General features: G+C 48.3%; 1 protein-coding gene across 1 annotated transcript in view; it reads left to right on the top strand.

Annotated features, from left to right (window-relative positions):
* The window catches only part of GPT2 (glutamic--pyruvic transaminase 2), a 34,953-nt gene extending 14,615 nt beyond the window's left edge, over window positions 1–20,338 (top strand). The window contains exons 6-12 of the mRNA XM_070388479.1: window positions 2,060–2,303; window positions 6,946–7,025; window positions 8,656–8,792; window positions 13,810–13,984; window positions 15,467–15,622; window positions 16,623–16,735; window positions 17,913–20,338. Of these exons, the coding sequence (XP_070244580.1) occupies window positions 2,060–2,303; window positions 6,946–7,025; window positions 8,656–8,792; window positions 13,810–13,984; window positions 15,467–15,622; window positions 16,623–16,735; window positions 17,913–18,003 (996 nt within the window). The 3' untranslated portion in view covers window positions 18,004–20,338. The remainder of the gene's footprint in view (window positions 1–2,059; window positions 2,304–6,945; window positions 7,026–8,655; window positions 8,793–13,809; window positions 13,985–15,466; window positions 15,623–16,622; window positions 16,736–17,912) is intronic.
* The last annotated feature ends 4,603 nt before the right edge of the window (window positions 20,339–24,941 follow it).

Here is a 24,941-nt window from a genome sequence, read left to right as displayed (position 1 = left end):
GTGAGCCTGTGGGCTGTTAAAGGGGGGACAGGCCTGGGCAGAGAGGTTGGCCACCCTCTGCTCCCTGCTGTCTGCCCCACCTGAACTTTTAGAGAAGTGGTGCAGCTTTTAGAGAAATGGTAGCCTGCTTTCCTTACTGTGTTAAGTCTTTGTGAACCTGGACACTCCTGCAGCCTCAGTTTCCCTCCTCCAGCTGGGAGAAGTCACGGGGCACTTGAGAGTGATCTTCCTGGCATCAGCCTTTCTCCTACTCAGCATATATGCTGTCTCTCCTCTGCCAGGCACTGTGCCAGGTGCGGGGAAGTCGTGGGGAACCAAACACATTTGGTCTCTGCTTAGACATCAGTACTGGATCCGACTAGCACTAACAGCACATAAATACATGTCAGATCGCAAGCTTTCAGTTTCTCTTCTGGATGAGGACAAAGTGTTAACAGAAGGGAGCAGCAGGAACTCTGACCTGGGGCTGGTGAGGGCAGGAAGGTTTCTCCAAGGAAGGCTGAGCAGATAGAGATCTGGAGACTGCGTAGATGTGAACTCAGGGAGGCAGGGAGGGACAGATTCAGGGCAGAAGGTCAACATATGCTGAGGCCTTGGGCTGGAAGGAGGCTGCATGTTTGGAAATGGAGCATTGTGGGGCAAGCACACGTGGGGAGGGGCAGTTACCAGCAACGTGCTGGGAGGCAGGTGGAGCCTGAGTCCTAAGGTATTGTTGTCCTAAGAGCCGTGGGAGCCACTGAAGGATCTGAAGCAGACAGGGTCATAATTAGATTTACGTTCTTAAGCTTAAACTGTGGCAGGAGGGAGCATAGTAGATGTGAGAGTGTTTAGGAGACAAGAGAAGAGGCGGCTTGGGCTGGGCATCAGCCGTGGATGAGGTGAAGAGGGGCTGGTATCAAGGGGTCGATAGGAGAAGGGGCTGAACCTGTGGTCTGAGGTTCACCTGCAGCCTGTTCCCTTCCAGCACCCTCCCCCCACGCCCAGTCAGTGCTGGGGGCCATCCGCTCACTTGTCCTCCCTTCTTTTAATAAGTTATGTTTGTCTGTGTCTCTTGACCTCCAAGGCTCTTGTTTCGGATGTTTATTAAATGATTTTGTCCTTTGCTGAAGCCTCTAAGTGCATTAAACTCTTCCTTGAGCCCGGGAGGAAACTGAGGCCCAGAAACCTTAGGTTCTGCCTGCTGTTAAGAGCCTCTCGAGGCATTGGAGATTCTAGTGTTGGACTCAGGCCCCCAGCCACGGCATCTTCCGCTGTACGCTGCCATCGCGGCGCCTCTCCGTTCCCAGAGAAGCCCAGGTATGGGTAGAGGTTCCAGAGGCAGGTGTGGGGAAGAGTCTTCAAGATTTAGTGAAAAGAATCAAGCCGTTACACTGGCATTGTTGTAGCAAGGAACTGAGCCTGAGAAAGGCGCTAAGTCTTCATGTAAGGCTTAGAAAAGTAAAACTCACCCAGAAGAGTTTGGGCTTATAATTCAGTGAATTACTGCCACCCCCACTAATGCCCCACAGGACTCCCCAGGCCTGATTTCTCAGGAATCCTGTAAACCTAGGGCTCATTCAATTTTGGAAACAGCCAGGTTGAAGCGCCACCTGGTGGCAGAAGCTGGGTATTTTATCCCATTTTCACACTCCTTTGTTCACTGGTCTTTCCAAGTCTTGGGCTCTGATAAGTTAGTGATCAGACAGATTCCAGGCTGCACCCCAGACATATATAATGAGTTTCAGGGGTGAGGTCACAATAATTCTGAGCAGGTCTAGTTTTTGGGCTACTTCTTTAAAAGACCTCTTTTAAAAATACTGACAGGTATTAAGTCTTTAGGTACCATGCATTGTGCTAAAAGCTTTAAAACATTTTGCTTATTCCTCGTAGCAGACCTCATTTTACAGAGGAGGAGAGGTAGACTCAGGGGAGTTCAGAAACCCACGTGTGGCTGTGCTGGAGGCAGGCGCTGGGTGACTGGTGAAAGGCGGGGTTTGGGGTCTTCTGGCTTCTGCCGCTGTTCAGCCCCTGGGCGTGGAAAGTAGCAGTGACCCTGTAAGACGTGACTTCTCTGTTGCAGACAATCCTGAAGATCCTGGTCTCCGGGGGCGGCAAGTCACGGACAGGCGTGATGATCCCCATCCCACAGTACCCACTCTACTCAGCGGTCATCTCCGAACTCGATGCCATCCAGGTGAACTATTACCTGGATGAGGACAACTGCTGGGCCCTGAATGTGAACGAGCTCCGGCGGGCCGTGCAGCAGGCCAAAGAGCACTGTAACCCCAAGGTGCTGTGCATCATCAACCCCGGGAACCCCACAGGTCTGTGCTTTACTTCCTCGCCAGTTTCTTGGGGAGCAGGGTGGCTGGTGTATTGGATGTCTGGACGCTAAAGAGCTAAGAAATAATGAAGTCTTATTTGCTCCCAGGTTCCCAATCCAACTCCAGATTTGCTAACATAAGATCATAAAGTTGGCTGCCAGCCATCTTAGGAATACAGGCCTTTTCCTGGGCAGGGTTGTATTGTAATTAAGACCAGTTCTTTTTCCTGTTCGTCCATGTACAAAGAACCTACTCTTTGAGGTCACACACAAATCATCACCGTTAATTATAGGCCTAATTTTACCCTTACTCCTACTTGTATTTCTGAACCAGTTTTTAGATTTGCTGGTGTGTGCGTTTTTGTTTTTCTTTGACACAGCATTACTGTGTACTTTGAGGCCTGAAAAGGAAATGCCATATTAAAAACAAAAGCAAACCAAAAAAACCTGTTTCCAGAAGTTGGAAAGCTCTCCTAATTTTGCATATTTTTCTTCACAAAAAAAATGCACAGTTCTGGCTGTTTTGATCTTTCCAGGCTGCTGGCTTCATATGCCCCAGATGCTATTTGGATGCCGAGAACAAGGGCTCCTCTCTCCTCCTTTGTTGAGATAAACTGGGTCAGGGCCAAAGCGTGGTGGAGTTGATTGTGGAATCTGCTCCTTGGGAACATCAAATGATGCTTCAATCAGCTGAAAGCTCCACTTGAATTCCTGGGTGCAGAAAATGGGCGCAGCTGCTCGCCTGGTTTATTCACACCGACTGCTTGGGGGAAGGGATGAGGAACCTAACCAGGGTACTGTAGGAAAATGACAGAGCTGAGTTCTCAATCCTGGCTGCACATTAGAATCAAAAAGGGAGCTTTTAAAAATGCCAGAGGCCAGGCCACACCCCAGAATCTCTGGAGAAGGGGCTCAGGCATCGATATTCTGTGTAACTGAGGATGAGAAGCACTGCCCTTGGATGATGCTTCTAAAACTTCAGCTTGTTAAAAACACAACTGCTGGGCCCTACATCTAGATATTCTGATATAATCAGGCTGGAGTGGGACTTGACAATTTGCATTTCTAACAAGCTCCTGGGTGATGCTGATGCTACTGGCCCCAAACTTGGAGTAGTAGATCCTATATCTTAGGAAATACTCTGTATACCTAGTTTATATTGTAGGCTTGGTAACTTCTTGACCAGAAGCTTACATATATCTTCTGGCTGTCTGGGGAGAAGTAACTGCACCAGAGACTTTCCTATTTGGGGTCAAAGTGGGGGTCATGTGAGTGTGGTATTAATATAAGCAGTTTTTCAGTAGTCATGTTCGAATGTGAGAGTTGGACCATAAAGAAGGTTGAGCACTGAAGAACTGGTGTTTTTGAACTGTGGTGCTGGAGAAGACTCTTGAGAGTCCCTTGGACTATAAGGAGATCAAATAAGTCAATGCTAAAGGAAATCAACCCTGAATATTCATTGGAAGCTGATGCTGAACCTCCAGTACTCTGGCCACCTGATGTGAAGAGCTGACTCATTGGAAAAGACCCTGATGCTGGGAAAGATCCAGGGTAGGAGGAAAAGGGGGCAACAGAATGAGAGAATGAGATGGTTGGATGGCATCACTGAATCAATGGACATGAGTTTGAGCAAACTCTGGGAGATAGTGAAGAACAGGGAATCCTGGTGTGTTGCAGGAGTCGGACGAGACTAGCGACTGAACTACAACAACAAGCAGTTTTTCTAAAAAATAAGTTACAAGCAGGCTCAGGCTAGTTTTGCTCTCTGAGGTTTTTTTTTAGTTTCTGGTTGTGATACGCAGCCGTAGGATCTTAGTTCTCTGACCACGGATTAAACTTGAACCCCAGCAGTGAAAGCATCAAGTCTTAACCATTGGACCACCAGGCAGTTCCCCTCTGGGGTCTTAATGTGTGAAAAGCAGCTATTGGAGGATGGAGGATGGAAAATGGAGACCTACCTGTGATGACCATGTATCTCGTCTGGACCACACACTGTGACCACTTTGTCTGAAAGGTGTCGACATGGAGTGGGATATTAGTGGCTAACAGGGCTCTTTGGGATTCGAGACAGAAACTCACCTTGAGGCTTGAAGGGAGTGGACCTGTGAAGTCCAGGGTAAAGCAGCATGCTTGAATCAACGTCGTCGTCATGGGAACCTCAGGCCATGACCCAGCTCTGCTCTGGGCTGGAATCCTCAGGAAGCACCTATCCTGGGAGTGGCCTTCCACAGGTCCAGTCAGTGCCCAGCAGCTGAGCGTCCCCCACAGGGCACCTCACCCCTGGTTTCAACTGAAGCCCCGGGCCAGATTCTGTTGGCCCACACTGGGACACCTGCCCGTGCCTGACCTAGTTAAATCACTGAGACTGATTGGCTGGGTCTCTGTCCCTGGTGGAGTTTAAAGAGAGGGAGTTCCCCTAGGACAGCTGTGTGCTGTTGCTCAGAGAAGGGCAGGACTCTGGGCTGGTGTAAGCAACAGGTATCCCCATTAGTGTGTGGGACATTCCCTTGGCCCACCCTCTGGCAAGGGGCACTTGGAAGACCCCTCCGCAGCCTTTGGGGCCTTTAGCAAAGCTGCGTCTTCTCTGTGGTGTGCACACGTCTCCCCCTGCTGGGCACAGGCATGCCCTGCCCTCTGGAGATTATGTGGCTCCTTCTGCTCCACAGGCCTGTTCTGAGTGACTGCTTCGTCCCAGGCACTGGAGAGAAATAAGCTCTGTCCTTGTCCCACAGTTTGCATCTGTCACATGGGGGATTATTTGTGCACAGCAGGTCTCGTTTCCTCTCCTGGGCTGCTGGCTTCCTGAGGCCCGGCTCTTGCACTCCCCCTGGCGTTATGGAGAAGACTCTTGAGAGTTCAGTGGACTGAAAGAAGATCAAACCAGTTAATCCTAAAGGAAACCAGTCCTGTATATTCATTGGTAGGACTGACGCCGAAGCTGAAACTCCAATACTTTGGCCACCTGATGCGAAGAACTGACTCTTTGGAAAAGACCCTGATGCTGGCAAAGATTGAAGGCGGGGGGAGAAGGGAATGACAGAGGATGAGATGGTTGGATGGCATCACCGACTTGATGGACATGAGTTTGAACAAGCTCCGGGAGTTGGTGATGGACAGGGAAGCCCGGTGTGCAGCAGGCCGTGGAGTTGCAAAGAGTTGGACATGACTGAGCAACTGAACTAAACTGGCATTATGTACCCTGCTCAACACCTTGATACTCTGGATGCTCACACCTTTGCTTGCATTCTAACAGGGTACACTTGGTGGCATCGCAGCCCTGGGAGGGAAGACCAGGAGCATGTGGTAGGCAGACAGGCTGCCAGGATGGACAGCCCCTGTGTCTATGGGCACAGCAGCTGATTACTTGTAGCATCCAGGGTGCTGCCCTTCCTAATTCCCAGAGCGTGAGCTTGCTTCATAGGAAGCCTGCTCGGCCTTTGTTTGGCAGGGACAGGTTGGTCCCTTAGTAAAGGAACTGGTTTGTGGCTTAGATTATGTCTGAAATCCTGGCTGAATCATACCATGCTCTTATAAGATACATCAATATATTTTTCTAAGACTTAGTCTTGTTATTCTTACATGGGTAAGAATATAGTTATTTTTATTTTTAACAAAAAGGTAATATACTCTCCATACTGCTTTGCATGAAGATGTAGATACATATGTCAGTAATACATGTGCACATACATACATACGTAGATAATATACATACATACGTAGATAATATACATACATGTAACACCCATAGGTGCACATTTATGTCCTTGTGAGCATCAGCAGGCCTGCCTAGTACTTTTCCAGAAGCTGTGTGAGCAAGTCCACCATCCCAGGGCCACATCATTGTGGGCCCCAGGAAGTCTGGGAAAGGGTTCCTTTCTACCTTGAGGCATTTGTTCCTTTCCCCACTGAAACCTGCAGTATTTCCTGTGAGCTGGTGGGTGAATATTTTGCTGCCGGCACTCATTTCTCTAAGGTGGATGGAGTGATGAGTCCAGCCCTGAAGGGAGACCCTGGCAGGGACACCGTGGGTGCCTGCCAGCGTCCTCAGCAGGCACAGCTCCCACATGGTCACTGGAGAAGCCAGAGCTGGTAGGCAGGCTCATTCATTCATTTAGAACTTCTTCCCCTGTGCTTACTAGGGAGGGCCCTGCTGGATGCCGGCTTTGAGGGTCGGTGCTGGGCCAGAGACATTGTCCCTGCCTCACGGAGCTTGTGTGGGGAGAAGGTATGGCCGGTGCATTTCTCATGGTGTGGCTGCTGAGGGGGGAGGAGGGGAGCGGGGCTGGATGATTTAGCTCCTTTGGTTTTATTTTCCTGCTGTTTATGATACGTCCGTGTCTTCTTGTCCTCTAGCACAGAATAATACACATATATCCTCCTCCCCCTCCACACACATACCTCTGAGAAGAATAACAAGAAAGTTGGGTGTGAAACACAACTCCCTACACATACCTGGCTTAAGTGAGTCAGAGGGATAGAGCTGACCCTAGGGGCTCCCTGGAGGCTGACAGCAGCTAGGGAGGGTGGTCCTGTAAGATCACGAGGGAACGCAGACATCTGAGTGATTCTGGTTGGAATTCTCACCTAGGGACAAATGAAACACCCTGACAACCTACCTTCTGCTTTTGTTTGGGACTTTTTAGGTCAGGTGCAGAGCAGAAAGTGCATAGAAGATGTGATTCACTTTGCCTGGGAGGAGAAGCTCTTTCTCCTGGCTGATGAGGTAAGAGCAGCCTGGGCTCTCAGAGGTGAGGGTGTGCTTTCTCTTCTGGGGGAGGGAACCAGGTCTGTTGTTCTATAGACAAAAGAACTTTCTAGATATTGGAGGAGAGATTCTAACAAGGTTGAGGATGTTCAGTGTTAAACAACCTGTGAGACTGTGACTGAAATCATCCCATGTTGGTTTGGAATTTTGGTTATAAGTTTCAAAAATCTAGCCCAAACTACTTTAAACTTAACGCGGTGGTGGGATCTCAGGAGTGGGGCTGGATCCAGGGACTCGAATCATATCTTCCAGCTCCTCTTGTTCCATCCTGCTGCCTTGGCCTCAAACACGGGCCTGCTATCTTCCCAGCCTAGAAACAGAATTTATCTTCCTGGTCGTTTCAACGAAGCTCAGAACTGAGCTTCACTGGTGCAGTTTAGGTCAAACACCCATCACTGAACTGATTATTCTGGCCCAGTGGTTGCAATATGCAGACTGACCAGGCCCTAGGCAAGGGTTGGGGGCTCCCCCTATGCCCCCAAATGTGCAGATAGAGAGCTGGGGAGGATGTTCCTTGAAGCAAATCAAGGGCCCCTTTCTCAAGAAGGGAGAGTGGGTGCTGGGTGGGCTGAATGCTGTGTCCTGTGAGGAGGGGAATCTTATCAACCCCAGAATCGCTGCTTCCTGAACCCTAGATCTGGAGACAAACCTGCCCATTCTTTTCCTGCTTTGCAAGAAGCAATTAAAGACCTGTCAAATCCTATTTTCACTTCATTTCTGTTGATTTCTGGTTAGTCATAGCTTCTAGCACGTGAGCTTCATTTCTGTGCTCCTTAGCAGCCCCCCACCACAGAGGTTATCCACCAAATCACTGCTGTGATCAATAGCAGATACTTAAATCTTCATTTCTAAAGGAAAGAAGGGGCAGTAGAGTGACCTGGTGCATGAACCTCTTCACTCAGGGTCTGGGAAGCGAGGGGGGGTGAATGGGGAAGGGAGAGGCCATGGAGGAGCTGGGGAGGGGAGGGAGCTCTGCCTGGCTTGTTGAAGGTTGAGCTGGCCTGACCCTCCTGCTGACCTACAGTGCCTCAGAGAGCCTCGGTTTCCCTGATCTCCAAACTGGGCATGGGAAGTTCATCTCCCAGGGCAGATGGAGCGCGTGCCTGCTAGACTGTATAGACGGGGAGGGACAAGAGGTGTAGGCGCTGCTCAGTCCAGGGAGGAGAGAATGACAGTGATGGTGGATGGAAAGCTGGGTGAGTGCCGTGAAGCGCTGAGGAGCACGGTTAGCTCTTCGGATGGGGAGGTCAGAGGACGGGTCCATGAACTGCTTTCAGCACTCATCTTATTGACAGGGTGAGCGTCACGCTCTGGGAGGAAAGCCTGCTCGGGCCAGCCGGGTGTCACTGGCACATGAGGCAGAAAGGAGATCTGGAGACTATGTGGGGCTAATGTGGGAGAATCCAGTGGGCATCCAGCCCGTGCCCTCCCCCCCAGCCCTTGCTTGTTCTGGAAGGTTCCCTTGGGCACATCTGGCTTAGATGTGGTATCTAAGGCCAGCTTCACTGCAGGCAACCCAGGCTGCAGCCCGGGTGGCTCAGCTTCTGGGGCACGTGGCTGACTGTCCCTGTCCTGTCCCCTCCTGCAGGTGTACCAGGACAACGTGTACTCCTCGGACTGCAAATTCCACTCCTTTAAGAAGGTGCTTTATGAGATGGGGCCTGAGTACTCCAGCAATGTGGAGCTCGCTTCCTTCCATTCCACCTCCAAGGGCTACATGGGCGAGTATGTGTGCCCCCGCCTCCCTCCTGCTGCTCCTGGGCCTGCCTGGTCCCACTGCTTCTCCACCCTGCCCCGCCTCAACCTACTGGACAGAGGTGGCTACTCTCATCTACAGCTGCAGCTGATCTAAGAAGCAGGAGGAGGCAGGCCATGTCTCCCCACGGGGAGTGCACTGGTGTGAGGGCATCCCCTATGCAAGGGCTCGTGTAAAATAAGGCTGTGACGAAAATGAATACAGGACCTGCAGCGGCTTCCAGCCCTAGTGTTTTCTGCCAGCTTTGTCACCCTTGCTGACACGTGACTGAACTCTGAGGGGCAGGGATGGCAGGTTGAATGAACAAATGCTGTCAGGCCAGTGGCCAAGCTGTGTGTGTGGGAGATCTGTATGTACCCTGCCTGAGCACCCTGTGACCTGTGGGGCCAGAGCGTCAGTCAACCCTTTCTTCATTCAGCCAATATTTATTGAGCATCTGCTATGAGTTCAGAAGTTCAGCAGTGAGGTTACAGCAGTGAGCAAACCACACCCATTCTGCCCTCAGAGTCATGCTCTAGTGAGGTCAGAGGCAATAGACAAATGAACACGATGTGTCAAGGACAGAAATAATCAGAGAAGAGGTAGGAATGCAGGGAGGCGGCGTCTGGTCACTAAAGAGTTGGACCCAGGGAGGGGAGGTGGGGAGCTATGCAGACGTCTAAGGAAACCGCTTCTGCAAAGGCCCTGGGTGGAAGGAGCAGCTGTTCGAGGAGCAGCAAGGAGACTAGAAAAGGGTGAGAGGGAAAGTGGCGCAGTTGAGACCAAAAAGTCACAGGAGGCCAGAGCGCCTGGGCCACTTAGGTCATCTTTTACTCAGAATGAGATGGGAGCCCTTAGAGGGTTTGCACAGAGGTGTGACTTCTCCTGGTTGCTGCGTGATGAGGGCAGGAAAGAAGCGAGCACTCAAGTCAGGAGGCTGTTAGAGTCCAGGGGAGATACTGGGGACCAGGGTAAACGTGGGGAGATGTTGGATCCTGGGTATGTTTGAAGGTGAAGTTGATGGGTGTTGCTTGACGAAAAGGAGGGTGTGAGAGAGAGAAGTCAAGGATGACTGCCAAGTTTTTTGTTCAAACAACAGGAAGCATACAGTTGCCCTCAATAGATGAGGATGTCTGTGGGTAAAGCAGGTTTTGGAGTGGAATTTGGAAGTTGGTTTTAGATGTGTAAAATTTGCAGATGCCTGTTGGATGTCCAGATGGAGGTGGATATGTGAGTCTGTGGCTCAGGGCTGATACCCAGCTGGAGATTCAAGTTTACGAGATGTCAGTGTTTGAGTTGTTAGTTAGATCTCCGAGCCTAGACATCTCATTGGGAGGAGTATAGTTAGAGAAGAGGTCCAGGGACTGGGCCCGGCCGTCACTGCTCAAAAGTTAGGGGCAGAGAGGAGGAACCTGCAAACTAGACTGAGATGGCCAGGCCCGTGCATTTACAGCCAAGGACGTTCATTCCCCAGCATGTGGGAGTCGTACTGTGTGCCAGATGTCAGGGTAGGGGAGAGGGTCTGGAGGCCAGTGTAACTATGAAGCTCCAAGAAATATATTGACCAGGTCAAGGGCGCTTCCCAGGTAGTGCTAGTGGTAAAGAACCTGCCTGCCGGTGCAGGAGATGTAAGAGACACGGGTTCGATCCCTGGGTCAGGAAGATCCCCAGGAGGAGGAAATGGGAACCTGCTCCAGTATTCTTGCCTGCAAAATCCCATGGACAGAGGAGCCTGCTGGGCTACAGTCCATAGGGTTGCAAAGAGTCGGACATGACTGAAGTGACTTACACACACACACACACACGCAAGGAGCTATCCCCTGGGATGGCTGCCCAGCTGTTCTTGGCTGTATTTGTTGTGTGCAGGAGTTGGTTTATGCTGTTCTTTCTGGTTTACCCTGGTAGCTGTGGTGCCTCCTTGCTAAACTTTCATGTGCTGTATATTGCTTTTCTTAAACAAATATGTTCTCTATTAACTCATTTTTCAAACTCAAGTGTGTTTATTACATACCTACCCATTGCTCCATCTGTGATATTGATTACTCTGGATATTGGTAACCCGAGTTGGTTGCCCTTAGATCCTGATTTCCTAGGCTCAGACTGATTTACCCAATTTGATTTTCTGCTTATGAGCAGAGGGTAAAGCAGGAAGATTCTTCTTTCAACTTTTGTTACCAAAATCCCTTCCAAGAGGCCAGAATTTATCTTCCTGCCTTGGAAAGGCCAGGTGATGGATCAGATGGGGCTCAGTCTTTGCCAGTTCTTTCTACAGCCTGATCCCAAAAGTGTTTTGCTGAGTTCTCATCGTATCAGCTGGTCTGAGGTTGGGTGGGTGTGGTGCACATACAGAAGAAGGTAGCTGATACCATTATTTCTGTGGTCATTAGTCTGAATGTTATCAGTCACAGTCCAGAGCAGGAAGCATGGCTAATGGAGCGGATTTGCTTCTGAAAGTTGTTTTTTGTTGTTGTTGCTTTTTTTAATGATTTCAGCTTATTTTCATGAGATCTGACTCTATATCAGTCAGGATCCTTTTGGCAATAAGTAACAGAAGCTCAACATGAAAGAGGGTTTAAAAAAAACACATATAAAGTGAAGTCAGTCAAAAAGAGAAAAACAGATATTATATACTCACACGTGTATACGGAATCTAGAAAGATGGTACCGATGAACCTTTTTGCAGAGCAGCAACAGAGACACAGACATTGAGAACAGACTTACGGACGCAGCTCAGGGTCAGGGGGAGAAAGAAGAGGTGGGATGTATGGAGAGAGTAACATGGAAACATACATTACCGTATGTAAAGTAGATAACCGATGGGAATTTGCTGTGTGACTCAAGGAACTCAAGCCAGGGCTCGGTGACAACCTAGAGGGGTGGGATGGGGGTGGAGGTGGGAGAGATGTTCCAGTGGAAGGGAACATGGGTAGACCTGTGGCTGATTCACGTTGATGTTTGGTAGAAACCGACACAATACTATAAAGCAATTATCCTTCAATTAAAAATAAATGAATTTTAAAAAATCCATATCAGTAAAAAGTCAAGGAGTAACGTTGAATCAGGGGGCTTAAAAATGTCAGTGGGTCTCTCTCTCTACTCCTGGCTTTGTCCTGTTTTCTTTCTCAGCTCTGCTTTCCTACCCCCTCTCCCTTTTTTTCCTCTTTTTTCTTTTTCCCTTTTTTTGACCACACCATGCAGCTTATGGGATCTTGTTCCCTGTCCAAGAATTGAATGTGAGCCCTTGGCAGTCAAAGCACAGAGTCCTAACCACTGAACTGCCAGGGAATTCCCTGCTCTGCTTTCCTTTGGATTCGCTTTGTCAGGCATCAGAAAGTTGAAGCAAAATCCTCAGGTTGCTGCTCACATGCCCACTTCTTGAACCTGTGCAAGGGGTGCCTGGCCTGAATCATATGCCCCTTTCGAGCAGAGCTAGTATGATACTAGTTAGCAGTCAGGCTAAGCTGCTATAACCAAAAGGCCCCAAAGTACAGCGGCTCACTATAGAAGACTTATAGACCCTAAGTATAATGACATTACTTTGCCAACAAAGGTCCGTCTAGTCAAGGCTATGGTTTTTCCAGTGGTCATGTATGGATGTGAGAGTTGGACTGTGAAGAAAGCTGAGCGCTTAAGAATTGATGCTTTTGAAGTGTGGTGTTGGAGAAGACTCTTGAGAGTCCCTTGGACTGCAAGGAGATCCAACCAGTCCATTCTGAAGATCAGCCCTGGGTATTCATTGGAAGGACTGATGCTAAAGCTGAAACTCCAGTACTTTGGCCACCTCATGCGAAGAGTTGACTCATTGGAAAAGACTCTGATGCTGGGAGGGATTGTGGGCAGGAGGAGAAGGGGACGCCAGAGGATGAGATGGCTGGATGGCATCACTGACTCGATGGACGTGAGTCTGAGTGAACTCCGGGAGTTGGTGATGGACAGGGAGGCCTGGTGTGCTGCGGTTCATGGGGTCGCAAAGAGTCGGACACAGCTGAGTGACTGAACTGAACTGATAATGGCTTATTACAAAAAACTAGGAATAAAACCACCGTATGACCCAGCAATCCCACTCCTAGGCATATACCCTGAGGAAACCAAAATTGAAAAAGACACATGTACCCCAATGTTCATTGCAGCACTATTTACAACAGCTAGAACATGGAAGCAGCCTAGATGTCCATCAACCGATGAATGGATAAAGAAGCTGTGGTACATACATACAATATTAGTGAGCCATAAAAAGGGATGCATTTGAGTCAGTTTAATGAGGTGAGCAAACCTAGAGCCTATTATGCAGAGCAAAGTAAGTCAGAAAGAGAAATGTGAATATCACAAGAGAAATGTGAATATCGCATACTGACGCGTGTATATGGAACCCAGAAAGATGGTACTGATGAGTTTATTTTCAGTGTGGCTATGGAGAAACAGACACAGAGAACAGACCTATGGACACGGCGGGAGGGGAGGAAGGAGAGGGTGAGATTATGGAGAGAGTAACATGGAAACTTACATTACCATATGTAAAATAGATAGCCAATGGGAATTTGCTATATGACTCAAGCAGGGGCTTGACAATCTAGAAGGGTGAAAGAAAATGACAGAAAAACAAAACTCCAGTGGCTCAAACAAGGTGGAAGTGTGTCTCTGTGATAACAGTTCAGAGGCAGGGGGAGTCTGGGACTGGCTTTACCCCACGAAGTCATTCAAAGATAGGCTGCTGGGCTGGCTCTGTCTTCTCAACATGTGGCATCATCTCTAGCACTGAGGCTTCTTGCTCTGGTGTCTGCCTTTCTTAGGAAGTGGGAGAAAGGAACAAGACTGCATGCTTTTAAGGAAGTGATGTGGGATTGGCACATGTCACTTATATTCACTTTCCATTGGCAAGAACTTGGCCATACCTGGCAGCTCAGTGTTGGGCATGGGGCTGGTTACAGGAGATTCTGGCCGGCTGGGTGCACTTAGTAGAGGTCTCTCTGTGACTGGTGGGTCCTCTCTCCCGCTTCGACATTCTAGGTGTGGCTACAGAGGAGGCTACATGGAGGTGATCAACCTGCACCCTGAAATCAAGGGCCAGCTGGTGAAGCTGCTCTCGGTGCGTCTGTGCCCGCCAGTGTCTGGGCAGGCTGCCATGGACATCGTTGTGAACCCCCCGGTGCCAGGAGAGGAATCCTTTGAGCAGTTCAGCAGGGTGAGTCGGCTGCGTCCCACGGCCTGTCCGTATCACTGCTGTGGCCGGCATTCACCATGCATAGTCTCCGTGGCCAGCCTGTCTCCAGATGAGCTCCAGGGCACGCTTGTGGTTCCACATGGTGCCTGACCCACCCCAGTAAGGCTAAGTCTCAGGGTGTAGCTGGGCTGTGGTTGAAGTGGGAGGACTGTGCGCATGGTGGGTGTGGGCACCTCTTCCTCCTCCTCACCTGTGAGCACCACGGAAGGGCAGGCGCTCAGAGGGAATGGCCTCATGTCCTGAGGACACAGCGGGCAGGGAAGGGGGTGATGATTCTGTTACTAAAGTAAAAGGGGGAATGGATGAGCATGCCATTGATTCTAGACCGCAGACCTGCCTTAACCAGATGTCCTTGTAGCTTGAAGTGATGCAGACAGACCCTTTCACCCGCAGGTGACAAAAGCCCAACTCTAACGAGTTTGAACACAAACGGAACTTATTGGAGAAGTCAGCTCCCGGCTCTTTTAGATTCAGAATCTTTCTTTTTAAATGGTGGCAAATTACACAGAACATAAAATTTGCCACTCTGATCTTTCTCAACTGAACAGTTTAGTGAATAAAGTACATTCACATTGTCCAACCATTACCCGCATCCATCTCCAGAACCCTTTCCCAAACTGAAACTGTACCCATTAAACAAGAATTCCTCATTTCCCCCTTCCCCCGCCCCTGGTAACCTCTCATCTACTTTCTGTCTCTGAGGATATGACTGCTTTAGGCAGCTCATGTATAGCATTTATCTCGCGGCTGGTTTATTTCATTCGGCACGGTGTCTTTGAGGTTTGTCGCTGCCATGGCGTGTGTCAGAATGTGCTTCCTTTGGAAGGCAGGGCAACGTCCCACTGCGTGTACGTGCTGTGTTCTGTGATTCGTTCATCTGCAGGGCACACCGCTTCACCCCCCGGTCCAGCAGTGCTTGCACAAGTGTTGGGCTGCCTGCTGCATCTTTGGCCACGTGCCAAGCTCCCAGCCTGTCCCTGATGTGCTCTGCCTGCACTTCACATGGCCCCAGCACGTCACATGGATTGGGGGAAGGGTAGCTCCCCAGAATTAGATGGTGGGGCTGTCTCCTGGAAGCATGTTCTAGGATGTTCCGTCCAGGGCCAAGTTCGTTCAGGCTGATGGGGAGGGGCTGGTTTTTCTTGTTTTCGGAAATGACGTCTTGGTACGAGAGTAGAACCCATGACACAAGCTACTTAGGACCTACTTGTGACTCATGTGCCCCTGCCCAGGGCCCATGGCCACCCCATGGGCTGAGTGTCTGTGGAGGACATTCTGCAGAGGGACACGTGTCTTGCCCGCCTCCCTGGTTTGCTGCTCAAGCACACATCAGCTTGCCTTTCACCAGTCTGCCCGGACGCCCTAGTTTGAAGGGATGGTTTTCAGTGTCTGGAGCCATGGTATCTGGAGATGCTGACTCTTATGCTTTCTCTGTCTCCTTAGGAAAAAGAGTCCGTCTTGGGTAATTTGGCCAAAAAAGCTAAACTGACAGAAGACATGTTTAACCAAGTCCCAGGAATTCACTGCAACCCCTTGATGGGGGCCATGTACGCCTTTCCTCGAATCTTCATCCCTGCGAAAGCCATGGAGGCAGCTCAGGTCAGAGGTGCCGGGTTGGGCTGGCTCTCTCAGCAGGTTCACTTGGAACTCTTTCTTGCCTTGAGGAGCATGAGTGCTGGCCCTTGAGGCTCTGAACTTGGTGTATCCATTGGTCAGATGGTACTTAACGTATAAAGATAACGGGCTCCCGGAGACCCAGCCCTGCAGCCGCTGTGGTGATGGGGTGGGCGTGAGGGCAGACCCAGGTGTGATGTGATGCATTTAAAACTGAATAGAAACTGGAGAAGCATCAAGAGCTGTCTCCTCTGCCTGGCCACCGTACCCTACAGTAGCGCTTCTCAAACTCGAATGTGTACATGGATCACCCGAGGCCCTGTGAAAAATGGCAGTTCTGGTTCAGGAAGTCTGTGGAGGGGCCCAAGGTTCTGCATTTCCAATAAGTTCTCAGGTGGTGCCACTGACCCTGGTTTGAGGATCAAGGGCCAGAGCCGTATCTCTGAAAGTGTCCTCACACCCCCTAACCTACCTTGTTAAACATTCAAAATCGGGCCCCATCCCTCAGCCTGTTGAATCAGAATCCCTGGTGTTGGAGCCCAAGAATCTATTTAAGAGGTGGCCTGGTTGTGCAAACTGAAGTGTGAGAAGCACCATCAGCAGGGCCCCGAGAGGCTTGTTCCTTAAGGTTCCCCTGGGCACAGACCGCAGGGCCCTGGCTTGGTGTGTAGGAGGCCAAGGCCAATGCTTGGGGAGCTACTCTGTGGGGGTACAGCACACAGGACTCGGGCTGGCACTCCCTAGGGGACAGCAGGAGCCCCACAGCCCACAGCTGTCCCAAAGCGGCCTTTGGGCTCTTTGCTCCCGGCCCCAGCTGCCTGCGTACCCAGGGTCCTGCCTTGTTTCTCGCAGGAAGAGAGGGCGGAGGGGCCCTGCCCTGGGAAAGAATCCACCATGTCAAGCATATTGGGCTTTGAGATTGTAATGGTGTGTCTGTGCAGTGTGAAATCGGGAATGACTCCTAAGTTCTGCCCCGTCCCTGCAGGCCCATAAGATGGCCCCTGACATGTTCTACTGCATGAAGCTCCTGGAGGAGACGGGCATCTGTGTCGTGCCTGGCAGCGGCTTCGGGCAGAGGGAAGGCACTTACCACTTCAGGTACCACTGCCTGGTTCCACCCTCAGGTACCCCTGAGGGGTGGGTCCTGGTTTGTCTTGGGAAACTTGGGCTTCTTAACAGCAAGGCAACTTCAGAGACTGAGATGTGTGAAGCCTCTGTGCACTCATCCCACTCCCATTCTGTCCTGCCGCAGAGATAGCTGAGACCCTGCCCAGGGCCTAAGGAAGACTGTGGGTGAACTCCACGGTCATCTCCTTGACCGCTGTCTCCCCCTCCACTGCCTCCATCTATCACAAGCTTTCTGCGGTGTTCCCAGTGCTGTGTTTTCTTTTCTCCCCTTGTCCCTTTTCAACTCCATGATGTATCAGTCTGCATCCAGGAGCTCAGTAGCTTGTCCACTGAGCCAAAAACCTGCTGAGATGTTGCCTCTGAGATACGGTGAAATTGCTGTGCCGCCTTTCACAGGCACGGGACTCTACCAGGTCAGCTGAACAGCTCAGCCAGGGCTTCCCACCAAGGCCAGGTCTGTTTCTGAAAAGCCTCTCCAATGATTCCTGCAGCAGGTGTCAAAAAAAAGAAATGTCTTGGGCTTAGCACCTGGGGCGAGTTTTGAGTCAGTGAAGGTCATGGGCAGTGCCCCTCAATGGACAAATGTGTGTGGATAGCCTTTCCACCCTAGTTGGGTTCATCTTGGCAATTTGTGGCTCACTCAAGAAGTGGTTACTTCTTGAGAGCTGCCCTTAGGGATGGAAAGCAGGTTGACAGCATTGGAGGGAGGAGTTAGTTACCATGGCAACTTGGGGATTCGTTTGGAGGGAAGTTGTGACTGAAGGTTCTCACTATGAGACTGATAGTGGAGATGGGAAAGGCTTGTCTAGCTGGAGTAGGGGCGGCTCCAGAGAAAAGTTCTGTGTACCTTTCAGAGTGTTGGGTGGGCCTCCTGTGATTATGGGTGGATGGGTTAAGTAAGCTGAGATGCCGCCACCAGCTTACTGCATTTGTTCACATGTATGAGTTGGCTAAAAAAATATGTGAATGATGAAGGAAAGTGGTTCAACGAGTGCCAGGTGCTGTCCAGGGCCTGTCCCTCCCCAGGAAGCTTGCCTGCACTGTGTGGTTTCCACAGCTGCAGGTAGAGGAGGGACCTGCCAGATTCACCCCCGTCCCCTTCTCCAGAGCAATTCGTGTCCGACTATGCTCTTCTCCTTCCTGACAGAATGACCATTCTTCCTCCGGTGGAGAAACTAAAGACGGTTCTACAGAAGGTGAAGGACTTTCACATAAAGTTCCTGGAGGAGTACGCGTGAGGACTCCTCGGGCCCCAGAGGGAGACCGGGCCCTCGGCCTGCCTCCTGATATGCCCGCCCAGCCCAGCCCAGACTCGCCTCCCGCAGCGACTCCGCCTCAGGCCTTATGAAGGTCACTGGTCGCTTTCATCGTCATTTTTCCCCAGGACACTTCTTTCTTTGTGCCTTGATGTTGGGAGCACCTCTCTTCTGAGCAAATGTGAATCGGGATGCCTCAGAAGCCCTGTTTCTTTGATGCAGCCAAAGTAGAGGGGACTCACTCAGCATATGTGAGTCTGTTGTTGTTGCTTGTGGAAAATTCATTTGGGGTTTAAAACAGCCTGGGTGTGTTGGGTGAGCTGCTTCAGGTTTGCAGAAACAAGGCATTAGGAAATGTATAACTTAACCATGATGAAGACTGGAAATCCCAAACTCACCGCTGTGATCTGTGAAATAAAACCCTTAGCGGTGTGAAAATCTATTCCTTCAAACAGGAGAGCCTGGAGTCCACTGGAGGCCCAGAGAGGGCCATCCTTCTGACCTGGAGGCAGGCATCCTGCTCTCAGACAAGAATGGTGAGGGTAGCAGCACAAGATGCCAGGCTAGGGGGTGATGGGTGTGGGGATTATGGCCAAGGCCAGAAGGTCCTGCCGGGGAGGCGTGGGTGTGAGCCAGGCTCCAAGGTGAACCAGGCCTCCATCCGGGAGCACACAGCAGGTAGTGAGGACTCTGCCCACAGGGGAGCTGCAGGTGAAGGGTTCTCTTGAGCTTTCTTAGGCTGGGACACCCATCTTGAGGTCTCCCTGAGCTCCAGGAGCACGGGGTTCATCAGCCCAGCAATATCTCAGTTGTGGGGGATTCTGCCTGATGGTGTGTGGATCTATCCCACTGTTACCCAACAGCCAGCCTCACCCAAGGGCTTCAGGGAGCTTTTAGGCAATAGTAGAACAAGGAAACTCAGAAAATGTCCTAGTGAAGGAGGGTATCCTTAGAGACATGAAGACAGTTAAACCACATGCCCCTCCTGTAGTGTTTGTTCTTTGGACCAAGCAGAATTTGGTCCCTATCCTAGCTCTTAATTGGTCCAAGTGCCTGGTAGCATGGCTGCTCTGAACATGTGATCCTATTCAAAGTTTATAAAAGTGTTCTATAAGTAAAGTATTTTGCCTCCACATCTGTTGCTGGCTCCCCTCCAGCAGGCTCATATGCAGGCTCATAGCATCAGTCATCTTTTGGGGGTAGGGGTGGGGGATCATCCCCCAAGCCTGCAGCTTCCCTGCCATGAGCAAACCTGGGTGGGGAGCCTGACCCACACTCCCCAGAAGTAGGCACCTCAGGCCGCAGCAGGCTTATGCCCTCTTCTCTGGGCCGTCCCTGGTGGGCTTCCCTGAGAAGCCAAGGCCAGCTCAGGAGTCAGGGGATCCAGCAAGTCCTAAAGTGGAATTGAAGGGACCCAAGAGAGAAATCTGAAGAGGCTAAAGGAGTGAGCTTTGAAAGCAGCCTCCTGTCCTGTAATCTCCACGCCAGGTCCACGCATGGGATGCAGTAGGAAACTTCAGACTGCCCCTGTCCACTAGCATCACAGCCCCTATGAAGAAAGTAGCCACAATCTCAAATAACAAAGGGAATGTTTTAGAACTTTTTCTTCCTTAAAACTTCGAGGAAGTTGCACTTGTGCTTGTTGATGGTATATAAGCCAGGATGTATCCCAGAGCTTGAGATTTCTGGTGAAAAGGTTAAATAGTAGAAGCTAGTATATTTTCTATATTTTTGTAACAATTGCTTTTTTCATGGGGGGGGAGTTGGGGTTAGTATTTGTAGTTTTAACAAGTCCAGTAGTTTTTTTAAATGAATCTCTTCAGATTATAAGTAACCCCTAAAAACTTTGCAACGTTTACATGATTTTTTAAAAAAGATGCCATATACATTGGTTTGCTTTTAAAAACAAGTAAATACTTAATAAGGTCAGCTAGTTGATTTAGGAGATTAACTTTGATTCAGGTAGGAACTCTGATCATGATAGATTTGATTTTCTGCAGATTGTGGTGTCTTGTTTGGGCACCACCAGAGTAAGCTGTTTGTCGTTTGAGGTTGCACTTTAAATCTGTACCTGTAAAGTTTTCTGCTGTTCATCTAGGTCTGCATGGGAGTTGGGGGGATGCTGGGCTATACTGTGGTGGTCCATGACCTTGTGGCCAGACCGGTTGTCCCCGTGTTTGTGAATTTGCAGGAAGAGCTGACAGGCCTACATGTCCTTTTTCCAGTCTGGATTCTCATAGGCATCTCCTGACAAAGGTACTTCATGATAGCTCTGATGGAAATTTCTAAACAATAAAATATATGTCCAAAATGGTGACTGTGTTTAACTTTCTTTGTATTTTGAATACCAAACGGACGTCACTGATTGTACACCTGAAGTCTTATGTTGCTAAGGCACAGCCCTTCGGTTTCCATTTCTTCTTAGGCATCAACCCTAAGGACCCTGGGCTGCTTTCTATTGCTTATGTATTCTTTTAAAATAGAATGCTGTTCAAATGAAAACAGACCTTGATTTTCTCATGGGAATGAAACGAACTAGAACTAGCAGCAGCTTCGCGGGGGAGCCCAGGCAGGCAGGGGGAGCTGGAGAAACAGCCCTGAGGCCGGGGATAAGGAGCAGCTGCCCAGACAAGGGGTTTCATTCATTGCCCCAGGCTTTCCCAGACCCACGTCAATTTTAATGTGTGGTTCTGGAATTCAAAACTTTATTTTTCACTTAAAACTGAAACTTCTTTTTTAAAGAAAGTCTGGAAATATATATAATTTTAAAAAGTAAGATTCTTTCGGGTGGAAGGCTTGGAAACTTACTGAAAGTAGCTTAAGCAGAAGAGAATTTATTGGGTCATGTAAAAGGAATTTATTGAAATCCTGGAGGGATGCTGACTTTAGTTTTGATGTATACTGTTAAGAGCAAAGCCTGCCTGCCTGTCCGGCTATATTGAAAAATATCATAGAAGGGCTCTGCCTTGGTCCACATGCCCTTCCCTAAACAGTAACTGTGGCCTTTGAGAATAGAGTGTTTTGGCTGGCCCTGTGTATGAGCAGAGGTAGAGAAGGGCCTAGAATTGCCAGCCCCATGAGGGCCTTTGGAGGAGAAGCTGCTACCCATAGGAATGAGGGGTGGAGGTGATGCTGCACCCACAAACCTCATTTACCACAGGTGGCTCTTCAGAGGGAAGCTGGGGGAGGTGTGTTCAAGGCAGGTTGAAAGTCATTACTAGTTGGTAACACAGGGGACTGAGATGCTCTGCACACACACACACTGTCCTTGCACACATACCCCAGGAAGTGTACATCTTGTCTGGTGAGCAAACTATGTGTAGTACATTATGCAAAGGGTTTATTAAATAGACAATATTGGGAGATACAGTTATTCTAGAGCAGTAGTTCCCTTGTCACTAGGGACTGGTTTTGTGAAAGACACTTTTTCCACAGATGTGTGGTAGGGGAGGGAAAGTTCTAGCGGTAATGCAAGAGATGATGGGGATGGATGGTTCCGGTGATAATACAAGCTGTGGGGAGTGGCAGATGAAACTTCCATCCCTCACCCACCACTCACCTGCTGTGTGACCGAGTTCCTAACAGGTCGGGGGGGGACCTGCTCTAAATTATTTTGGTATAGTGTTTGCTCTAACCACATCTAGAAAGCTTTTGAATGTTTGATAAGGACCTAGCATAAGCCCACAGACTGCTGGGGAATGGGGAATCAGAAGCTAATAAGAGGTGGTCACTGTCCTCAAAAAACCTATGGATGGAATGACCACTGAATGGTTCATTGCTCAAATCCCATCCACCTAGTGGTGCTGGGCTTAATAGAAGCATATGGGTGATGCATAGGAGGGAGAGGCTGATTCTGTTCTCTGCCAAGTTGGGGTGCCTCTACCCACCCCTACTCTTTCCACAGTGCCTTCTGAGGTCTTGCTTTTAGCCTTCATCCTGCCACTGAGCCAGGAGACTCTTCAAGAAAAAGGAAAAGAAACTTACTGCTAGGTACCCAACCAGTTCTTTTCCTTAAGAGGAACAGGTCAGCTAGAGTTTCCTATTGAGATTTCATTCTCCTACTGAAAAAAAATAAGAGACACCAACATACCTATGGTCAATTAATCTCTGACAAAAGGGCAAGAATGTACAGTGAAGAAAAGACGGTCACTTCAATAAGTGATGCAGGAGAAAATGTAAAACAGCAAGATTAGAACATTTCCTCCTTCACACCATATTCAAAAATGAGCTCAAATGAATTAAAAACCTAAATGTAAAACCGAAGCCATAAAACTCCTAGAAGATGACATAGGCAGTACATTCTTTCACATAAATTATAGCAATTTTTTTTTGGATCTGTCTCCCAAAGGAAAAGAAATAGGCCTTAATTAAACTTCAAAGATTTTGCACAGCAAAGGAAGCCTTTGACAAAATGAAAAGACAACCTACTGAATGGGAGAAAATATTTGCAAATCACTTGACCAACATGGGGTTAATATCCAAAATCTATAAACAGCTCATACAGTTCAATGTAAAAAAAAAAAAAATTCAAAAAATAGGCAAAAACCCTGAATAGACATTTTTCCAAAGAAGATATACAGATGGCCAACAGATACATGAAAAGATGCTCTCTATGTTGATAAAAGCAAGCAAGCAAAAAAAAAAAAAAATCTCACGCTGGTCAGAATGGCTATCATCAAAAAGTCTACAAAGGACAAATGCTAGAGAGGGTGTGGAGAAAAGAGAACACTTGCGCGCTGTTGGTGGGAATGGAAATGGTGCAGCCACGATGGCAAACAGTGCGAGGGGGCGGGGGGGTCCTCAAAGAGCTGAAAATGGGAATTCCCTGTGACCTAGTGGCTGGGACTCCGTGCTTTCACTGCTGTAGGTCCAATCCTGCAAGATGTGTGGCGTAGACAAAAGAAAAACTAAACTAAAACTAGAACTTCCGTATGATCCAACAATCTCACTCCTAGATATAATATTTGGGAAAAAATGAAAACACTAATTCAAAAACATCCATGCACCCCAATGTTCATTACAGCACTGTTCACAATAGCCAAGACATGCAAACAGCCCAAATGCCCATGATAAGATGATTGGCTTGAGAAGATATGGTATATATACATATAAATGTGTGAATGTGCATAGCAAAATAGAAAACAAACTACTGGTTACCAGCTGGGAGAGGGTAGGGGAAAGGACTTGACAGGAGGATGGGATTAAAGATACAAACTACTACATATAAAATAGATAAGCAACAAGGATATACTGTACTGCAGAGAGACCTATAGCCATTATTTTGTAATAATTTTTAATGGAGTATAGTCTATAAAAATACTGAACCTCAATGCTATACACCTGAAACTAATATTGTAAGTTAACTACAATTTTTAAAAATCGATCAGTAAAAAGATTAGAAGATAAAGAGTCATCCCTTGGTATCCAAGGGGGGATTGGTTGCAGAATCCCCTAGGATACAAAAAATCTGGGGATGCTCAAGTCTCTTATATAAAATGTACAGTATTTGAATATAACTTACATGTATTCTCCCATATACTTTAAAGCATTTCTACATTACTCATAATACTTAATACAATGTAAATGTTATGTGAATAGTTGTAAATACAACGTAAATAGTTGCTGGTGTGTAACAAATTCAACTTTTGCTTTTTGGAATTTTCTAGAAAAAAAAATTATCTGAGGTTGGTTCAGTTCATAAATATGAGGGTTAACTCTCATGATTTCTTTTGTCTCCTCCCCAGTTTTGTCTGTCTTTGCTCTGAGTGCATAACCTTGAAGTCCTTTGGACAATATTCAATTTCAAATCTGTAAAAACGTCCAGAATCCTAGTGATGCTTAGGTCAGTGCACAGAAGTATACATTAAATAAGCCTAAAACAAAAAATATTCTGATTATCAAAGTAAAGATATTCATGTGGAAAAACTAGAAAATAAAGTCATGGAAGAAATTTTTTAAATCCCCTATAATCCTCCAGAATTAATCAAGCCTGACATTCATTTTTGTTGGCTGTGCTGCATGGCTTTTGGGATCCTAGTTCTGGGACCAGGATCAAACCTGGGCCTTCAGCAATGATAGAGTGGAGTCCCAACCACTGGACTGCCAGGGAATTCCCCCAACATTCCTTACTGTCCTCTTCCTGAAGGTATTTTTTATGGCTGTGTGTTTGGATCCTAATTTTTCCCCTTCAACATTAGAACATGATTAAAGTGCCTGATGAGCAGTTTGGGTGGCTACTTCATGAGTTCTATGGATAAATAGCCATATTAACTACTGGTTAGCTACACGCTTAAACATTTAGATAACATAAATTCTTGGTTTTTAAAAATAATGCCACATAATACATCTGTGCATAGAGAGGGTATTCTCCTCCCTGGCTCCTGTGTCATGGCTTATTGTGGAACATGCTCAGGAGTAGGTTTTTTCCATGAACCTCCAGGGACTTTGTCTCTGAGGCAGAGTTCAGAGCTCAGCAGATCATGGTACACACCTTGACCTTGGCTCTAGCACTTAGCAGCTGTGAGATCACTCATCCTCAGTATTGCTGTCTGCAAAACAGGGCTGATAGTACCCGCTTGTGGAATAATGGGACGACAGTGAGCACCGAACAGGAAAATGTGGGTGTTTTGCATGTGTGTGTGTGTAACTTAGCGTAGCTCAAGGCAAGTAGTTTATTTATTGATTACTTTCTTTGATAGTCTGATTAATTTTTAGAGCAGTGCTGATATGATACATGTTCAATACATGTTTAAATAAAGGGGAAATTACGCTCTTGGCACGCTAGATACAGTATGAAAATGACATGTAGAGGAAGTGAAGCCTCTTTCCCAGGACTGCTGAATATATTCTGCTAGACAAAGTACACAGGTGAGTTATTTGGATATTTTTTTGGTCAGTGGTAACCTTTTTATTTTTGCAGT

Source organism: Bos mutus, chromosome 18 (assembly GCF_027580195.1).
Source record: "Bos mutus isolate GX-2022 chromosome 18, NWIPB_WYAK_1.1, whole genome shotgun sequence".
NCBI lineage: Eukaryota > Metazoa > Chordata > Mammalia > Artiodactyla > Bovidae > Bos > Bos mutus.
Note: the sequence above shows the minus strand (reverse complement) of the source record. Positions and strands in the feature narration are given on the sequence as shown.